The following is an 18,058-nucleotide window of genomic DNA, read 5'->3' on the forward strand; positions in this document are numbered from 1 at the left end:
GGAGAAAATTATCGCGTTTCCAAGGGCCGGGTAACTCACCTGGGCACCATTCTTATACAGCGAAAAGGCTCCGTAAGGCCCGTTGATCCAATGCATCATGGTCCAAGTGATTACTCGCTCGGGCGTCCAAAGAGCAGCGTCTGTAACACCAGACCGAAGACCATGGTAAATCCACATGGCGAGTCCGACAGGACTGTCAGTCAAGCCGATTGCCAGACGCAGAGGCTTCGTCTGTTGAAGCTGGGCGTAGCCCCACGAGGTCGCGATGAATTTCTGGTAGAGATTGATCAGGTACTTTTCATCCTCGGACGCTCGACCCTGCTCGTAACGGGCGAGGTCGCTTGGTCGTGGCGGACAGACCCAGAAGTTCGAGAGTCCCGAGACGACGTTGTTGGGGAAGTCAACGGCGGCATAGCGGTTGATGAGATCGCCGGCATCACCGCCCTGGAAAACGTACTTGTCGTATCCAAGCTTCAACATGAGCGCGCGAAAGGTAGCGCCGGCCTGACGGTATCCAAAACCCGGCCTGCGCGGAGAAGGACTGAAGCCATAACCCGGGATCGAGGGTGCGACGACATGGAAAGCTGGAAGAGCTGGATCAGGAGGGTCGGTTAGCGGAGCGATGAGGCTCTTGACTTCCAAGAAGGACCCTGGCCACCCATGGACAAATAGCAATGGAATTGCGTCCGGGCGTGGGGACTTGTGGTGGACGAAGTGTAAAGGGACTGGATCTGGGTATGTATGATTCGACGTCTGTGATGTTTGAACCACTGTTGTGAAATGATTGAAGCCATTGTTCAGGTCAGCCTCTACCGCCCTCCAGTCATAGGCATTCTGCCAAAATGCAGCAACTTCCCTGGCGGCGTGTTGGGGAGGCCCATCAGCGTATTCCTCCAAATCCTTTTGATCGTCCGTGAAGCGAGTGAGAGAGACCTTCAGCTTCGTGAGGTCGATAAATTCTTGCTTTACGCAGATCTTAAATGGCACGACTTCGCCGCTGAATGTTGCGTCGAAAGTTAAATTCAAGTCTTTGTCCGTGAATGTGAGTGGCCGATTTAGCTGCGACGACATGCCGATCGAAGGGTGGCTGTGTATAGATATAGACAGCAGCAATGACGATAGCAACTGCTTGAGCATCAGAAGTCTGAAGGAGAATAGCTGTATCGACTCCCCTGTGGCATGTATAATGCTGTTGAGGACTGATGCTGGGACACGGGCGATTAAATGGGAGCAGCCAGCAGTGCGGGGAACAAGCAATCAGGCAACGACCTCCTTTCGAGTGCAGGTAGTCTAACAGTAAGTGTAATAAGTAGCCTTGCTGGTGGGGCAATGCAGGGATTGATGGTTTGTCCAAAGCCGGCGTTTGTTTGGTGTGTCGAGGAGGGTTAGAACCTCGGATAGATAGATATTGCCGAGGGTCATTCAGCGTCGTCTCGATGCTCAAGACCTTCGAGGCAGTGCGAGAAAGGGCAACTATTCAGAGTCTGCTCGAGGTTTCATGATTTCTTGATTCACAAAACTCTGGAGACGGCGCATGTCCCACAACGGGAACTAGACTATCTAATTATTTTGTAGGTGGTACTCAGGTAATGAACAGCTTGTCAAAAAATACGCATTGAATAGGATATCCTTCATTACAGTATGGATTTCAGAGAAGACCCGCAAAAGGCTCCCAACTAGAGGCAAAATCAGCTGTTTCACAGTCGAATCCAGGATCAGGCGGTTCCGAGTACCACAAAAGCGCCTGGAGCCCTGCCTGCGTGTCATTTGTCTGCTCAAAGGAAGATACGGCGGTTGAGTCTGTCGTTGCAGTCCAATCGTTGTGTCCGACGTGCGTACCAAGAAAAGGTAATGGAGGAGCTAGAACAGAAACCGGTCGCTGAGATGATGCTGGGGTTGTAGGCCGGGGTTCCCTCTGACTTCCTCCATACTCGAGAGATTGAGACTGTCGATCTAGTCTTGTTGCAGCAGCTGTGAGAAAATTGGTTGCATAGGCAGCGTAGGAATGCATGTCTCTTATGCTAGTCAATATTTCGAGACACGTCTGGAGGCGACGACAACTTTGAGTTCGCATTTGCTCGTTGTCTGATGTTGTATCGCAGAGAGCCGTCACCGTCCCTTGAAGCATGAATGTTATTCCTTGCGTGGGCAAGAAGCAGACAGTATCAAGGCTCTGAAACTCCTCCAATATTGAGAATATCGCATTTGCAGCGTGTCGGGCTCTACGTTGGGAGATCTTCTCTGATGGGGCCAACTCCCGCTGGGCTGGTAGAGGGTATGGCCGGTGTAATGCACACACCAGCGCATAATAAAAGAGATTCAAAATGCCGCAGTGAAGCACCAGGACGTCCTCTCCGGGGTCGAAGTGTAGCGATAGGGGCGTTCGAAACCTCAACTTCTCCGGCAGTTTTTTGATCCATTTGTCAAGGACTTCCGAGCACGTCTCCACGGAATGTAGAGTCGTGATCAAAGGTTTAGGCACCAAAACAAGGGCAATCATATGAGTGCTCCCCAATTTTGGCGTCACTACCGTATATCTCGCCTTGAAAACCTCCTGTGTATGATGACTGAGTTCCAACTGTGCCCGGAATACTTCAGCCAGCCGAACCTGTTGATCTAGGTCTCGCAGAAGTGCACAGTTCTGGAGCAGCTCGCAGATTTTGTCTGAAGCAGGGTGAATGTCAAAGTCTTCAACAACTGGTTGCGATATTTCACAGACTTCGGCTGCAATTATTGGCCATTGTCGAAGTCCCAAAGAGAGAGTTCGATCGCGCATGTACAGAGACCACCATATTCGTTTCCGAAGGGACCGGTGCTTGGGAGGAAGATTCAACGAATCTGGGACCTCTTTGTTGAGGCCTAGCAGGCAAGCGATGTTGTAGGCAATAGATATCCAGTGGCGTAAATGTTTTACCTCGTCGCCCCGTTCTTGCCAACTTGTCATGAGGATCAATGCTTGGACGATCACCAATCGGTCTGCCTCGCAGTCGAAGTCGTAAAGGAGCCTCGCACGCTCTGCTAGCTCTCTTCGCAGTGCCATGCGGTTAGGATAACCAGCCTCCATCACGTACTGTGCATCGACGTATGGCGACGCCGCCAATAACATGGCCTGAAACAGCATCAGACTCACTGTACCCTCTTTCCCGCCGGTCGCCACTGCTTGGAGAACAGGATGGAGATCAACAAGGGGGAGATGAGGGTGAACGAATTCGACATAGCGAATTAACAGCGCCTGTAGCAGTCTCGGTGGAGGGATCTCGAAAGCTTTCTGCTTCTGTAGGAATTCCGCGTACCTGTACGTCCGTTGCGAGCGCGTCGGAGAGGCAAATGCAGGTAGCAAGCTCTGAAGGTCTTTGAAAGCGTCGTCGTCTTGGTTGGAATGCTTTCTCCTCTCTCTACATTCACACAGTGGTACTTCAAGACCCTTGTTGAGTAAATCGCCAGTGAAATCGGGAAAGAGGTCTTCGTTTGAATCAGGGACAGGATGGCCATCTTCAGGGCTAGTCGTCGACAAGGATGGGGCTTCGTTGGCAGTCGCAGGTCCAAGGACATCCTCGCTCATTTGAATATTTGTCGCTAGCACACTCGGCACGTCGTGGACTGGGCTCCAGCTGGCCGAATCGTTCACAGAAGGATTGGTTGGATTGGTCGTAACCGATTTTGTCCTGGAGCCACGACCAGTGCCTCGCCGCCGCCTTGGACCCGACTCAACACAGTCTAGATCATCCAGGGTACAATTCGTGCATCTGCCCTTTCGCAGAACAATGTCACAGCGGACTTTTCGAGTGCGACAGCGCTCACACGCCTTCGATGCTCTGTGTTTCAGGACCTTCGCAGGGGCCACTGTTGTCATGCTGGGCGATCTTAGATAGGACAGCGTAAAAGTTATGAACAGGCACAAGTCATCGGGAGCATCGTTATAACGCTAGGAACTGGCTGGCTTTTGAAAGCATCCGAAGCGCGGGGTAGCAATCTGGGCACTATCCCCACTATTAGTATAGCCTCACCATTATCAGGGAGCTGACTAAGTCGATAGCGATCTATTGGTGTTTCACCATAGTCTTACCTCGGCTAGGCCATTACGGCCGTGCGGAAGGAATTCTATATGAGGTTAGTATGGTAGATCTATTCTATATCCCATGCGTCGTCCTCGTCGTTACGAATGTATCCCACTGCCAAATCCTCCACCCCAGACTTGGTTTCACTTATGGTCAATCCATTCCCCAGAAATGCAAACATATTCCCTGGGTCCTCATAGATAATGTCGTAATGCTCGAATCGAGGGGTTTTCATATACTTGAGGTGATGCAACAGACTGCCGGGCCAGATGTATATTCGGCCATCAGGCTTGTTATCCTGGTGAACAATTAGAGACCCGTATTTGGAATGTGAATATCGCCAACAACTGACCTTATACCAGCTCCTGCAGTTCTCTGCCCAGACCGAGTTCTTCTTGTGCCATGCGTCCATGAAGAGGTTCATCTGATCGGTGACGTCGATCTTGGGCATTATCGCCTTGATCCGATCCTCTTGCATTTTGCGGCATATCTGCATGATGTATTCGACCTGAACGTCGTGACTGGGTAGGGCGCATCCTTGACCCCAGTTCCCGCGAGGTCCATTGACGACAAAGTAGTTCGGGAACCCTGGTGAGGCTATCGAGGCGTACACATTCGGCTCGCCATCCTGTATCACTTTCCCATTGACACCCCTGATTGTAAAGTGAGGTAAGAATTGGATGTTAAAGCCCGTTGCACAAGCGATAATGTCCGCTCCATGCTCGACGCCGTCCTTTGTCACTATTCCGTTTCGTGTAACCTTGATAATTTCTTCAAATACCGGCTTGACATTTCCCTGCGTGAGAGCCTCGAGGTACCCTTCGCCCGGAGTTAAGCGACGGCAGCCGGGGCTCCATTCTGGAATCAAATGTTTCTTGAGTTCCTCATGTCCAGGCCCTATCTTTTCAGCCATTGATTTCTGCATGACTGTTTTGGCTTGAAGATTTGCTTCGCTGCCTCGGTAAAAGGCGTGGAAGCCGCCCACAACCGCCCTCTCGATCGCACGTCGGTATTCCAAATGGTAGGCGGGATCATTTCTGAACTTGTCCTTTTCCTTCTGCGTATAGAGGTGTTTCCCAGCTGCTCGAGGGTCCATGGCGTTATCGTCTGCCTCTTTATTGGATATACCCGATCCAATCTGTGGACCTATGTAGGTCTGGTTCCTCATAAACACCGCCACACTTTTGGCAGTTTCAGCAAATTTGGGGACCATCTGGATAGCGCTGGAACCGGTGCCGATGACAGCGACTCTTTTACTTTGCCAGCTGAGATCTTGCGGCCAGTTTGCTGAATGTGCCAAAACACCAGTGAAGTCTTCTAGACCTTCAATGTTTGGCCACTTCCATCTGTTGAGAATGCCGGTGCCGTTCACAAGTATATCACATGAATCAGTGAACATCGAACCGTCTTTCCGGCACAATTGAACCATCCATTTGTCGCCGTCCCACGTACACGCTGTCACTTCTGTGTTGAGGACGGCGTACTTTTCGACCCCATAAGTCCGAGCAAACCGGAGAAAGTACTCTTGTATCTCATCGCTGTAGCTATAGTAGCCGCTCCAGTCTGGATTTGGGAACCACGGGAACGTATACGTATGTGCAGGAATGTCGCAAGCACAGCCAGGGTACCGGTTCTCGTACCATGTGCCTCCAATCTGGTCGTTCTTTTCATAACACACGAGCGTATAAGCTTTCAGGAACTTCTCGGCTTTGTGGGCAAACAGCATTCCCGAAGCTCCCATACCGACGTGGATGATCTTTATTGGTCGAGGGGTGCATTGTGGAAAATCAGGCACCTCGTCAGGAAGAATGCCGTTTTCTGGCTCTGTGATGTGTGGCATTGTGGACTTGCAAAAGTGTGTACGCTTTCTGTCAGTTCGCGTATGAAAGATCAATTATTATATAGGCCATCACTCGTGATTTAAATGAGGCTTTGGCCTGTATAAAATGGGCCCGCGTTACAACTACCCCGAAGTCATATCCGAGGAATCATCGCACAGGACATGAGATGGATACGTCAGCCTTGGGAGCCATTGAAAGATTCGAGATCATACCGGCTCTTCGGAAGATCGAAATAGACCCGAGGAATATATTCACCAATGGTAACTTGCGCCAGAGATTCCAGGACCTCGATTAGCCACCAAACTTCTTGCCGTTACTACCAGCACTGCATTAGGTGACAGCAATTTACAAAGGTTATACGAACGCCCCAGATACACAAGGGACTTTCTCACGTGTGGGACAACATATCATCGTAGAAAAGCAGAAGTCACTTTGTTTTAAGGCGTTTTGGATTTTTTTGAGCTGGCTATACAACTATCATCAATTCCCACTGGGTTATGTGAAGTATCTGCAGACGTCATACACATGAAACTACACATGTATGACTACTGTCCAGCTTTCAGTTTAGGTGAGATGAGAATTTTGATGTGATCATCCTTATGATTGATCAGCTCTTCGAGGCCGGAAGAGACGAGGTCTTCCAAGGCAATCCGCTTTGTGACCATCTGCTTATATGCTGGGAACTTGTCTTGTGTGTATCAGCGTAAGCTGCACCTGCAATAACATCTCAAGACGTACCATTTCTGACCAGTTCCATGACTTCGCTGAAGTCCTTGTCATTGTAACAGCAACAACTGGCAATTTTGATCTCCTTCAGAAAAAAGGGTCTAAAGTTGACACTGAACTGTTGACTAACGTTATTTGTGGACGAAAATTGATATCGGTCTTGCTTACCGGCTTTTCCCACTGAGCGATATTGACATAGGTTCCTTTGAAACTGAGCGCATCGAGCCCTGCATCCATTGCCACTTGCACACCGGCGCAGTCAAAAACAACATCGACACCTTTGTTATCAGTTCTCTGGCGACAAACATCCCCTACGTTCTCCGATCTGGGGTCGATGATTCTCTCCACCAGGTCCTTTGCAGTCAAGGATCGTTTCGCCGTGGGCTCACTGAGTAGAATTTGTTTGACACCACACGCTCGCAGGTTGGATATCAATGCGATTCCGATAGGTCCGGCACCGAGAATGAGGATGCTTTTGCCTTCCAAGCCAACACCAGCTTGCTGTGTTGCGTGATAACCAACCACTAGCGGCTCGATTAGGGCCGCAAAATCGAGACTCACATTCTCGGGGAGAGGGTGGACGTGGTCAGAATTGACGGTCACAAACTCTGCCAGCCCTCCGCCGCAACTGCCTCCGTTGTTACCGATGAATGCAAGCTTGTCGCACAAGTGGTCGTAGCCAGAGGTGCACGAAAGGCACTTCCGGCACTGGACATGAGGATCCACCATGACTGGCTGGCCCTCCTTCAAGTTCGAGCCAGGAGGTGCAGTCTTGACACGGCCACAAAACTCATGTCCTATCGTGACGGGCATAGTCCCTCCCGTCAAGGGGTCGGGGCGGTCTTTGGTGGGAATACCAAATGGGCCTGCGAGTGACACTTAGTATGCGTGCGCCGGTTGCACTCTTCATTCTCGTATTATTTGATATCAGACTCGCGTACCGGCAAGGTATTCGTGTAAGTCAGTCCCGCAGATGCCACACCATTCCACTTCAATCAGACATTCACCAGGACCGGGCTCCGGCACGGGAATGCTCTCGATGCGAACGTCTCGTCGGCCATGGTATCGAGCGGCTCTCATGTTGTATCAGCCTATTCTCTCATCTAACATCTGGAGTGGACGCGGACAAAGACACACACTTATGCTGAGGCCAAGGCTCGTTCCTATTCATTGTCTTTCGACAGCCTCGGATACAGTTGTCGGTAATAGGAGAAATCTTTCGCCGCCTCCGTGCGAGGATCCACAGTTGCAAGCATTTCCTGACTACCAGAACTTTGCCAGTGCCATCTTAGGATCAACACTTGTAGTATACCTAGGTAGAACAGGTATCTAGTGTAAGGTTCTGATAAGTCCTCGGCACTGGTATAGACAAGTCGCCTTAAGTACGCTAAATGCTTTATGCTTACAAATGTTGGTGCAAGCATATTCAAGGCAACAAGAAAACAAACAAACTCTCCTTTCTTAAGGGCGGTTACATATCTACATCTCAGACAAAGCTTTATATGGATGAAATATGATCATCGCATGTCCTCGCCTGCATTACGTTTGACTGACGATACTCCACCACCGCGTGAACATCGGCGGTTACCACAATGGGATCCTATACTGTTCCCCGGTTACATTTCACAGATGATTTCCGTCACTCGATCAATGGACAACTCCGGACTAGCAGGGAGAAGCGACGTGGAATCAACCCTGCAACTGAAGAACCCAATCCCGAGGTGCCGGTTGCGACACACGACGATGTCGATGACGCGGTGGCTGCAGCCAGAAATGCGTTTGCCAGCTGGTCAAAACAGTCTTACGCGACGCGGCGGACTGCCATTCATCGGTTCGCAGATGCGATCGAGTCGTATCAAGAAGACTTTGCAACGCTGTTGACGAGGGAGCAGGGGAAGCCAGTAAGACTCGTCACCCAACGCCAGTCATGACTGGCTGGAATATACACTGAAACCCCCAGGTCCGGTTCGCCGCGGCCGAGATTCAGGACGGGATACGATGGCTCCGCGAGTTGAGCAATCTAGAACTCCCAGAGCAAGTTGTTGTCCAAGATGAAGAGAAAGGAAAGAAGACCATCGTCCGGTATACCCCACTTGGTGTTGCCGTTGGCATTATCCCATGGAACTTCCCCGTGCTGTTGGCATGTGGGAAACTCGCGCCGGCATTGATAACGGGCAACACTATCATCATCAAGCCTTCTCCGTTCACTCCCTACAGCGACTTGAAACTAGGCGAGCTCGCTCAAGCGTTCTTCCCCCCGGGCGTCGTCCAGGTCCTTAGCGGTGACGATCTTCTTGGACCGTGGCTGACTGCGCATCCTGGAGTCGACAAAATTAGCTTCACCGGATCTACTGCTACCGGCAAGGCCGTCATGGCCACCGCAGCAAGAACTTTGAAGAGAGTTACTCTCGAGCTGTAAGTAGTATTCCCCTTGGGGGTTGGGTCATTGGCTTATGTGGTGGGTTAGAGGCGGAAAGGACCCGGCCATTGTCTGTAAAGACGTGAACGTAAAAGAAGTGGCTGAGAAAGTAAGTCTGTCGTCTCCTAAAAATACTTTAGCTAATCTCTCTAGATTGCGACTCTTGCATTCTTCAACTCTGGCCAGGTGTGCGTGGCCATTAAACGCATATATGTCCACGAAGATATCTACAAAGAGTTTCGCAAGTATCTTGCTGAATTCACGAAATTGATCAAGAGTGGAGAAGGAGGCCAGAAAGACGTCTTCCTGGGCCCAATGCAAAATAAAATGCAGTACGAGAAGGTGAAGAGTTTCTTCACCGACATCACACCCTCTAAATGGACGGTCATAGCTGGTGGTGAAGCCACTAAGCCGGGTTCTGGATATTTCATTACGCCTACAATAATTGACAAGCCGCCAGAGAGCTCGCGTATCGTCACGGAGGAGCCATTCGGTCCAATACTACCACTATTGACTTGGAATTCGGAGAGAAATGTGATTGAACGAGCTAACAACACGAAGATGGGGCTTGGAGCGTCGGTGTGGTCTAACAACCTGGAAGAAGCTACTCACATTGCACGCCAGTTAGAAGCCGGCAGTGTATGGATCAATGCCCATCAAGAAGGAGACCCAATGGCGCCATTTGGTGGGCACAAGGAAAGCGGGTTGGGTTATGAATGGGGACTTGGAGGTTTGAAGTCATACTGTAACGCTCAGAGCCTGTTTTTGAAGACACGGGTGGACGGGTAGAAAGCTGAGTCAATCACGACATATACTATAGAAGGAAAGCTTGTTACAGTATAATTATGTAACCACTGCAAAGCCCTCACTGACTCGTGAACCCTTTCATAACTAAACTCAGATGGAACTCATTAATATTAAGGGTTGAGCACAAGAGAGGTAATCCCATTCACGCCACAGACTCGTCAAAGCGTAGAATTAGTCAAGGAATGATCACAATCGTGACGTCGTCATTCTCATCATCAAGGATTCGATACGGCTTCGTCAAATTCTTTCTTCGATGCACCTGACTTCGGCTTGCGTAGCTCAAAGTTAAGAATGGTCGATTGGCGACGGCCCCACTCCGATATCTATTGTATAGACATAAAGTGGTTTCTGTATGTAGTTTGAGCCGTTATTGAAAGGGATCCCTCGGTTGAGCTGTGCTGCTGGCATCCATAGTTTTCCATTCGTGTCGATCCACATTGCGTCTATCCATAGGAGTCGAGAGTCCTGGATGACTGGAGGTAGGATGATGTTAGCTATCGAGTGGCACGAGATGGGAGGAAGAGGAATAACTAACGAATTGTCGAGGTGCCATTTGGTGCTATCTTGATAATCGCCTGCCGATTCGTATCGCTGTTGTAGATATTTCCTTCGGCGTCAATGGCTGTACCTCCTGTGGACGGGGTCAGAGCGTACGCCTCGGGATATTGAGAAAGCACACTGGCGAGAGTGGAATTGTAGAACGCGTCATTGAGGTAATGTGTCTCAATCCGTGACATGCCTCCTTCACAAGGCTGGTAGTAGTAGTGATTCCCATCTGGAGAGACCTCGTGCTGGTCTGCATAGACATAGAGATATCCACCAGTTGGTCCGTTGACTAGCTTGCCCTCGGCCGAAACAGGCATAAAGCCTTTGGTGGTAGGATCGTCTTCCAGGACTCGCCTGGCTTCACCACTGTCGAGATCAAGAACGATGAGAGCTGGTGCGCCGGCATCAGTGATGTACGCAAACCCGGCAGAGGGATTGAAGCGTATGTCGTCGATTAGACTCGTGGCAAGAGAGACATCTGTAATTACATATCGTCAGTGTCCAGAAGCAGCCACATTTACCTCTACACATTCACGAGGAGGGCTTTGACTTTCGGCAGCGATTTCCAAGTCACCAGGCACAAAGGACTCGTTGGAAGCCGAGCACTCACTCCCAAGATTGTAAACTCTGGCCACGGTGTTTGTGGTCAGATTGACCTGGACAAGCTTCGGGCCATCAGGCAAGATGACGGGCTCCCCAAAGCCAGGTGAACCGGTATCTACCAACCACAAGGTTCCATCTGGACCAATACGCTGAGAATTGGTCCGGATTAGATGTGTTGCCGGATCTTTTCCAGCGGCGTAAGAGTTCCATTCGGCGTTGGGATACGGTGTCGGGTCGCTGTTGTTGTGCCATTCGGCGACCTGGGGCCCAGTCGAGCCATCAATTCGAGCATACAGAAGGAAGAGACGACCGTCAGGAGTGGTGCTGACGCCATTGACGGGATGCTGAAGTGTCAGTGCAACGTTCAGCCTTGGATCTTGTGCGACACAGCCTGTAAAGGCGAGTCCGAGAGAAATATAAGCACTGAGCGGTAGTGACTTCATTCCGTTGTATGGTGATTCCGGGGGGCTTGTCACTTACTACCGGTAGAGTCAGAACTGGTGATGTTCCTCCTTATATCGACCGCAGTCGCGAGCATCAAGCAACGACTACCGAATGACGCCATGTGAATCCATGCAGTACCCCGCACAAAAGAAGGCAGGGGTAGACCGGCTATGAAGCGGAGTTGTGACACGTCGTAGCGGAACATTGGCCGTTTAATGGGATGATTTCCTTCATTGTATCATGAATTGGGAAGTAGCGAGCGATTAGCCTGGACGCGCGTGGGCTAACGAGGAAGCCGGGAGTTTGACCGTATGTGCACCGGCGGGCATGGATTGACCTCCCCGTCGACCCCTCGACTAAAAGGTGTCGGGGATAGTGCCTCAATACTTGCTTATTCATCCAAAAGACAGTATAACTCACCATTCCTAGGCAAATACGAGGCACTATAGGAGAATAGGGTAACTGTCAAGAGGTTCCTGATAGAAGGAGACTACCCCCTCGGCGCCAGTCGGCATATTTAAATATTTATAATGCCGGCCGGCTATCAATCGGGTACAGCAATCTCCACCTCCACATGATTGTAATGTGCATTTGTCATAATACTAGGTTCATAGTAACTCTTTTGAGATGTTATGTCCAATTCCTGTGGGGTATAAGACTGGACATGTATTCCTACGTCACCTTTGGGGGCATCACTCCGCCGGCACAACATAGCCTTTGCAAGTCCTTCTACATCTCAACAACATCATGTCAAGTCTCCCATCCAAGACCAGGAGCTGGATCCTGACCAACAAACCAAAAGGACTCCCAACGATCTCAGGCGACGCCCCAACCTTCACTCTGCAAACCAGGGACATTCCACCCTTGAAGGACAACCAAGTGCTAGTCAGGGTTCTCTACTACAGCAACGACCCGGCTCAACGAGGCTGGATCAGCCCAGATGTCCCAAGAGACAGACTGTACGTTCCACCGGTCGAGGTTGGTGAGCCGATGCGATCCCTCGGTCTGTGCGAGGTACTCGACAGCAAATCCGAGTCTTTACCCCGAGGCACCATTGTCACCGGCGTACCAGGGTGGAATGAGTACACAGTCCTGGATGCAGCCACCCTCACTCCCGTGCAACCACTTCCCAAAGGATTGGGGTTGACACACTACCTCGGGGCCTTAGGCGGTCCAGGGTTGACTGCTTACTATGGCTTGGTTGTCGTATGTGAGGCCAAGAAGGGCGATAAGATGGTGGTGTCCGGTGCGGCCGGTGCAACTGGGAGCATGGTGGTCCAGATTGCAAAGCACATCGTCGGTGCCAGCAACGTCATTGGCATTGCTGGCAATGAGGACAAATGCCGCTGGGTCGAGAGTTTAGGGGCCGATAAATGTGAGTGAGCATCTCAAAGGGCCCAGGACAAAGTTGCTAACGATCTAACAATCCAACAGGCCTGGACTACAAATCTCCGTCGTTCGCAGAAGACCTCAAAAAGGCCACCAATGACGGTGTCGACGTTTATTTCGACAACGTGGGCGGCGAAATTCTTGACTTGATGCTCGGACGTCTGTCCATGTATGGTCGTGTCGCGGCATGTGGTGCAATCTCGCAGTACAACTCTTCGGAGCCGCTGGTGCTGAAGAATTACTTGCAAGTCATCACGATGAGACTTCAGATCCGAGGATTTATCATCTTCGACTACAAAGAGCGCGCCGAGGCACTGAAGATCTTCAGACAAGCTATCGAGGAGGGTAAACTGAAGATTGGAGACGAGAACGAGACTGTTGTACCAACGAGATTTGAGGATGTGCCCAAGACATGGTTGAAGCTGTTCTCAGGGGGAAATACGGGCAAACTAGTTACAAAGCTCGAGGCATAATTTATTCATGGACAGAGACCAATAGCAGTCAACAAATAAACACAGTCGTACCCGCGTCTTTGGTTTGTGGCATTTCTGCATCATGGCGGTGTGCCAGGTCCGCGCAGTAGCTTCACTGGCATACAGCCTGTGGAGGCCCCCAGACCAGGATCCCATAGCATCTCAAACGGGTCCCATCGTCTAAAGTTGACGAAAGTTGGTGTTAGGAATGAAGAGGAAGAAAGACCCAAAGGCTCAGGCAGCAACAGGTGAGCCGAGAGTGAGCAAAGCGGCGAGCGGCTAATCGCAATGGGACGAGGGAGGATAGTTTTTCGCAAGAGTGTACCTATGTAGGCACTAGGCGCATGAACGTACGTGACTGTATAGCTGCGTAGTACCGATGTACATCGTCCGGATCCCCTTCAAAGGTACTGAGTACCGTTACCGTGCGCTATGTACACACACGCGAGCTCCACCACGACTACTCGACCTCGTACCGAGTGCCCGTGCGAGGTATTTCGACACGCCACAGTGGGGCCGTCAGGTGTTGAAAAGGGGCAAGGCGAGTTGTCACGACTGTCCTGGTCACGGGGAGAGTAGGGGGGTATATCCACACTGAAGGCGAGGGACCCTTCCCGATGCGGAATAACATGACATTCCCGAAACCGAAAGCGGTGCCAGCGAAACAAAAAGACAAGGATTCCCCTTCAAAACGCCCAAGGGGATTGATTGATTCATGGCACCGTCAATGATTATTACCATTATTAGCTCCAAAGTCTCCAGGGACCCATACCGTGCCCGCTGAAAACAAGAAGGAACAACAAAGGGGAAATAAGCGGCTCGGACTAAACCTACAAGGGACACACATCCGTGGAGGAGACAAAAGTCCTTTTGTCCTCTGGTCTCTGCGTGCAATGCAATGAAGTGCCGTGCAGAGGGTGGAACGCCAGAATAGAGCGAAAATCCGCAGACGTGCCTGTGCCCGTCCCCGTTCCCAGAGCCAAAGGTCGCTTCGTTGCGACCAGAGAATCTCTGTGCCGTCGTTTACGGTGATTTGAAACCCCGGCGTGCGAACGTCCAGAATTGTTCCCGTGTATAACAAAGAGGCGTGAGGCTAGCCAAAGATTAATGGGAATATCCACCGTCTGTCTGCAGAATAGGGCTTTGTCTCTCGCCACAGTCAAGCGACGCTGTTGATGCCAAAGCAAGGAGACGAAGGGCACGAGGACTGAGGTCTTGTTACTGCTCGAGAGGGTGGAATCAATGCCCCTGGTTAGCCCCGAGATTGTCAAAGCTAGGCACAAGCATGCTCAAATAATGGTCATAGCAGGCAACCCAAAGAACAATTGACTCGCGAGCTGTCTTCTCCCTACCACCATGGAAGCCGACCACTTTGCACCAACAACTATCCATTAACCCTCGACTACACTTGATGTGGTTTGATCCGAAAGCGCCAGGCAATTGCTTTCAAGGAAATTTGCTGCTCAACCGCTAGATAACGTAAAGAGGAAACTCCACTGCGCTCGTGACAGCTACGAACTGGAATCATTCCATGGGTTTGTGGAAGCCTTGTCAAAGAGTATGGTATGCGTTTGTTTCAAGACTGGGACTCGGCGGCACAGGTTGGATTCCGTGATGGACTCTAAGCCAAAGAAATGGCAAGAGGCCCCGTAAGCAGTTGCGAGCATCTTGAGGTAGCGCACCAACCCTGAGGTGCCCGCTTGTCCCGGCCGTTGATGAAAGAAGGGTATGAGGACTCCATGCTTTGAAACGTTGCAGGACGGTGGAGAACAACTGCTTGAAGATCATGCTGGTGTGGCCGTCGTGCAATGGGAGTGCAGGCACGACGTGGTTCCGATGTATAGGCACAAATTTCGCGTAGCTGACAGCCCATGCTGCATGATCAACTTTCTGCGCCGCTTCCAGAGAGTAGTCGCCGGTGAACACCAGCGTGGTCGACATTCGCAGGCGACCAATCCCAGAGACCACAATCGTTCCATGGTTGCTCAGTAAGGCTGAATGTTGGCCATGCAAGGTTTGTCATCCTCTGCCCACAGTCACTCAAAAAGGTTAGTATCCGGGACCAGCTCTTGCAGAAGAGCATTGGTTTCTTCGTTTCCCATCTCAATGTCAACATCGTCGGAAGCACACAGGAAAACGCTCATCTCAAGATCCGTCCAACGGGGGATCAGATGTCTTTTGGCCACCCATTCTTGAGCATAAACGAACCGTTCCACGACATTGTGCAGGACTTTGGGTCCATCCTTCAGTTCATCCCACTTTTGGACGTCGTCAATTGCCTTGTCAATGAACTCTTGATATCGAGTGGCAAGCTCGGTTGCAAAACAGTTTCGCCCTTTGCCCACGGACATGCCGACCAGTAGCAACCACAGAAACAAGTCGCGTCGGTAGCGCCACAAGTCGGTGCCCAGACTCTTATCGAGATGCGCCAGGAGCTTCTCTGCCAGTCTCAGCGGAACAAAAGCGCTAGTCCACGTTTGGATGCTTGTCATGTAACAAACAATGTATACTGCCAACCGACAGCACTCTGCTATCGGCCCAATTTTCTTGCAACTTTCCTCGTGGAAGACAAGCCGAGACTGGATGGATGTTTGTAGGTCGGTAATCTTCTCCCGATCGGTGGTACCCGTCGCCACGAGCTCTTGGAGGTAAAGGAGGCTGCGAATACAAAGCAGGACATCGCCGCTAATGACTTGTTCGTGTAGAACGAATCCAAGCGGTAGGGCAGGCAGCGAGGCGGTAGGAAATTCTTCGGACCGGCCAAGAAGACCTCGAAAGTCTGGTTGCTGGAAGCGATCTTGATTGCACACAAGCGCGGTACCTAGAAGGTGCTGCCTGTCACGAAGTATCAATAAGTCCATTCGAACCCAATATCTTTAGATGACGAACCAAAAGACTGCGTGTAGTACTTCGGATCGTAGTTGCGTCCCATCTGCATGGCAATGCTCGAGAAGTTTATAGAGACCCTCTGAATGTGCCGAAGACTCAGCAAGGTCACCGCAATGATGCTACTGTCTGATTAGCCCTCATCGCGCAGACGTTTAGGCCGTTGGCATACCGCAACACAGGACAGAAGCAGGATTGTTCCAATTGACAGAGCTCGGATATTGGGATCGTCCTTGTGCAAGTCTTCCCTCAGACATTCGATGGCTTTTGTCTTGAGCAGGAGTGATTCGTTTGTTGTGTTGCAGGAATTATGGATATGAAGTATAGAATAGAGAAGGGCGTACAGAAATGCCGAGTTAGTCAAGCACTCCGGAAATAGGGAGAGCGCCGTCAAGTCCCCGTCAACAGGGCCTGAAACGAGCAGTGGCTCAGCCGCCACTTGAAAGGCACCTAACGGGGGGTCAACATCAGCTTTCTCTCTGCAGAGGATAAGGCACGTACAACTCCTGAGAAGATAATCGATTCGTGTTTCGTCAAGATCGATAGCTTTTGAAATTTGCGACGCGTAGGGGTGGCTTTCATCGTTGGAGGACGATGCACCAACAACCGGGATTCGACCCGAGCTCGGCAATTTTGGATTGGGTGGCTTCGCGCGACTCCTCGCACAGGTGCATCGTCTCGGAGGACCATCGCCAGCCGCTGACGACAGGAATTGAAAGGCGGTTGTGGGAATATCAGCACCACTGGGATTCAGGGGGCATTGTTGTGAGGCACCTTCTCGTGATGGAAGGTCTTCAATTTCCGGTTCAAGACTTTGACGGTTATCCTCGTTTGGGGGTTGTTTCCGCTTGCCGCTTTTCACTTTGCCTCCCTCTGAGAAATCTGTAATGGTCAAGGAACGAAAATTCTCTAGCCGCCGGGTGCTCTTCTGGTTTGACCTTTCGAGATTGACTTTCCGAACGTGTGACCGAAGAGCACGTACTTGACTCGAATCCAATGAAGACCCTGGCTTGGTCTCATGCACAAAATGAATTGGTTGCGACATGATACGGGTCTGAGGGACGGGAGGCTGTCTCGGTGCGAGATTTCTTCTGCGGCAGAGGCGAATGATTAATTATCCCAATGATATAGATATAAGAGAATAGACCCGTAGGAATGTGATAAGGGCAGTACCGTAGAGGCTCCTAAAGGGCCCGTTAGCAAAGTACCGTAGCGTAAAGCATCCAGGATGCCAAAAGTCCACTTGTCACGGCCAATTTCCTCCAATGTGAAAGTCACGAATGCCTTGATATCCCCCATAAATATGACTAAGGGAACTTGCCTATGGCACAGCCTGGACCCGTCGCTTTGGTAATGTTCGATCTTCTGCAGGCGAACTCGATTATGGCATCTCGCGTGTGGCTAACGCCCTGTAGCTTGCCCTGCTGGCGTGCAGGACTGATGTGGTACGAACGAAGGGGCACCGTTGTGCATTTCCGATTGGAGAACTCCTTCCAAACTCTGCAGCGTGGAATAGCGTTAGGTGCCTGGGGAGGGATGCAGGCGGGCGGCAGAAGATCAGTGGTGGCCCCGACGGTTCCGTCTTATGCTTCAAATGGCCATAAGAAGTCGCGACTCTCCACCTTGTCTTCTATTCTCTCATCTCTCATGTGCAGCTTCAGTCTCTGACTAGGGCTGTATTGCAACTTCGAAGTGGCAAGAGCGGTCAGGCTCCTCCTTTTAGGCCGGTGAGTCTGAACCTTGCACGAGCTATCCAGGACCGTTGCGACCGAGCGAGAGTGGTCAAGAGGGAGAAAATGCGCCACAACCAGACGATCCCGCCGACTCTAACCCGTCAACGCGAAGCAAACCTTTGCGCCGCCCGGC

The 18,058-nt window shown here is 51.0% G+C and overlaps 2 protein-coding genes across 2 annotated transcripts; both read right to left on the reverse strand.

The window, feature by feature from the left end:
* Positions 1 to 1,648: 1,648 nt before the first annotated feature.
* PV07_07304 (uncharacterized protein) lies at positions 1,649 to 3,853 on the reverse strand (the record flags this gene model as incomplete). The annotated part of the gene is made up of 1 exon (XM_016394372.1): positions 1,649 to 3,853. One exon carries the CDS (start codon positions 3,851 to 3,853, stop codon positions 1,649 to 1,651), a length of 2,205 nt encoding a protein of 734 aa, XP_016247791.1.
* Positions 3,854 to 14,564: 10,711 nt separating this feature from the next.
* On the reverse strand, positions 14,565 to 17,334 carry PV07_07305 (uncharacterized protein). Its single transcript, XM_016394373.1, has 4 exons — positions 16,694 to 17,334; positions 16,365 to 16,642; positions 16,196 to 16,314; positions 14,565 to 16,141 (listed from the first exon to the last, which is right to left on the reverse strand). Exons 1-4 carry the CDS (start codon positions 17,235 to 17,237, stop codon positions 15,343 to 15,345), a joined length of 1,740 nt encoding a protein of 579 aa, XP_016247792.1. The 5' UTR covers positions 17,238 to 17,334; the 3' UTR covers positions 14,565 to 15,342.
* Positions 17,335 to 18,058: the final 724 nt, after the last annotated feature.

This window comes from Cladophialophora immunda (assembly GCF_000835495.1).
Source record: "Cladophialophora immunda strain CBS 83496 unplaced genomic scaffold supercont1.4, whole genome shotgun sequence".
Taxonomy (NCBI): Eukaryota; Fungi; Ascomycota; class Eurotiomycetes; order Chaetothyriales; family Herpotrichiellaceae; genus Cladophialophora; species Cladophialophora immunda.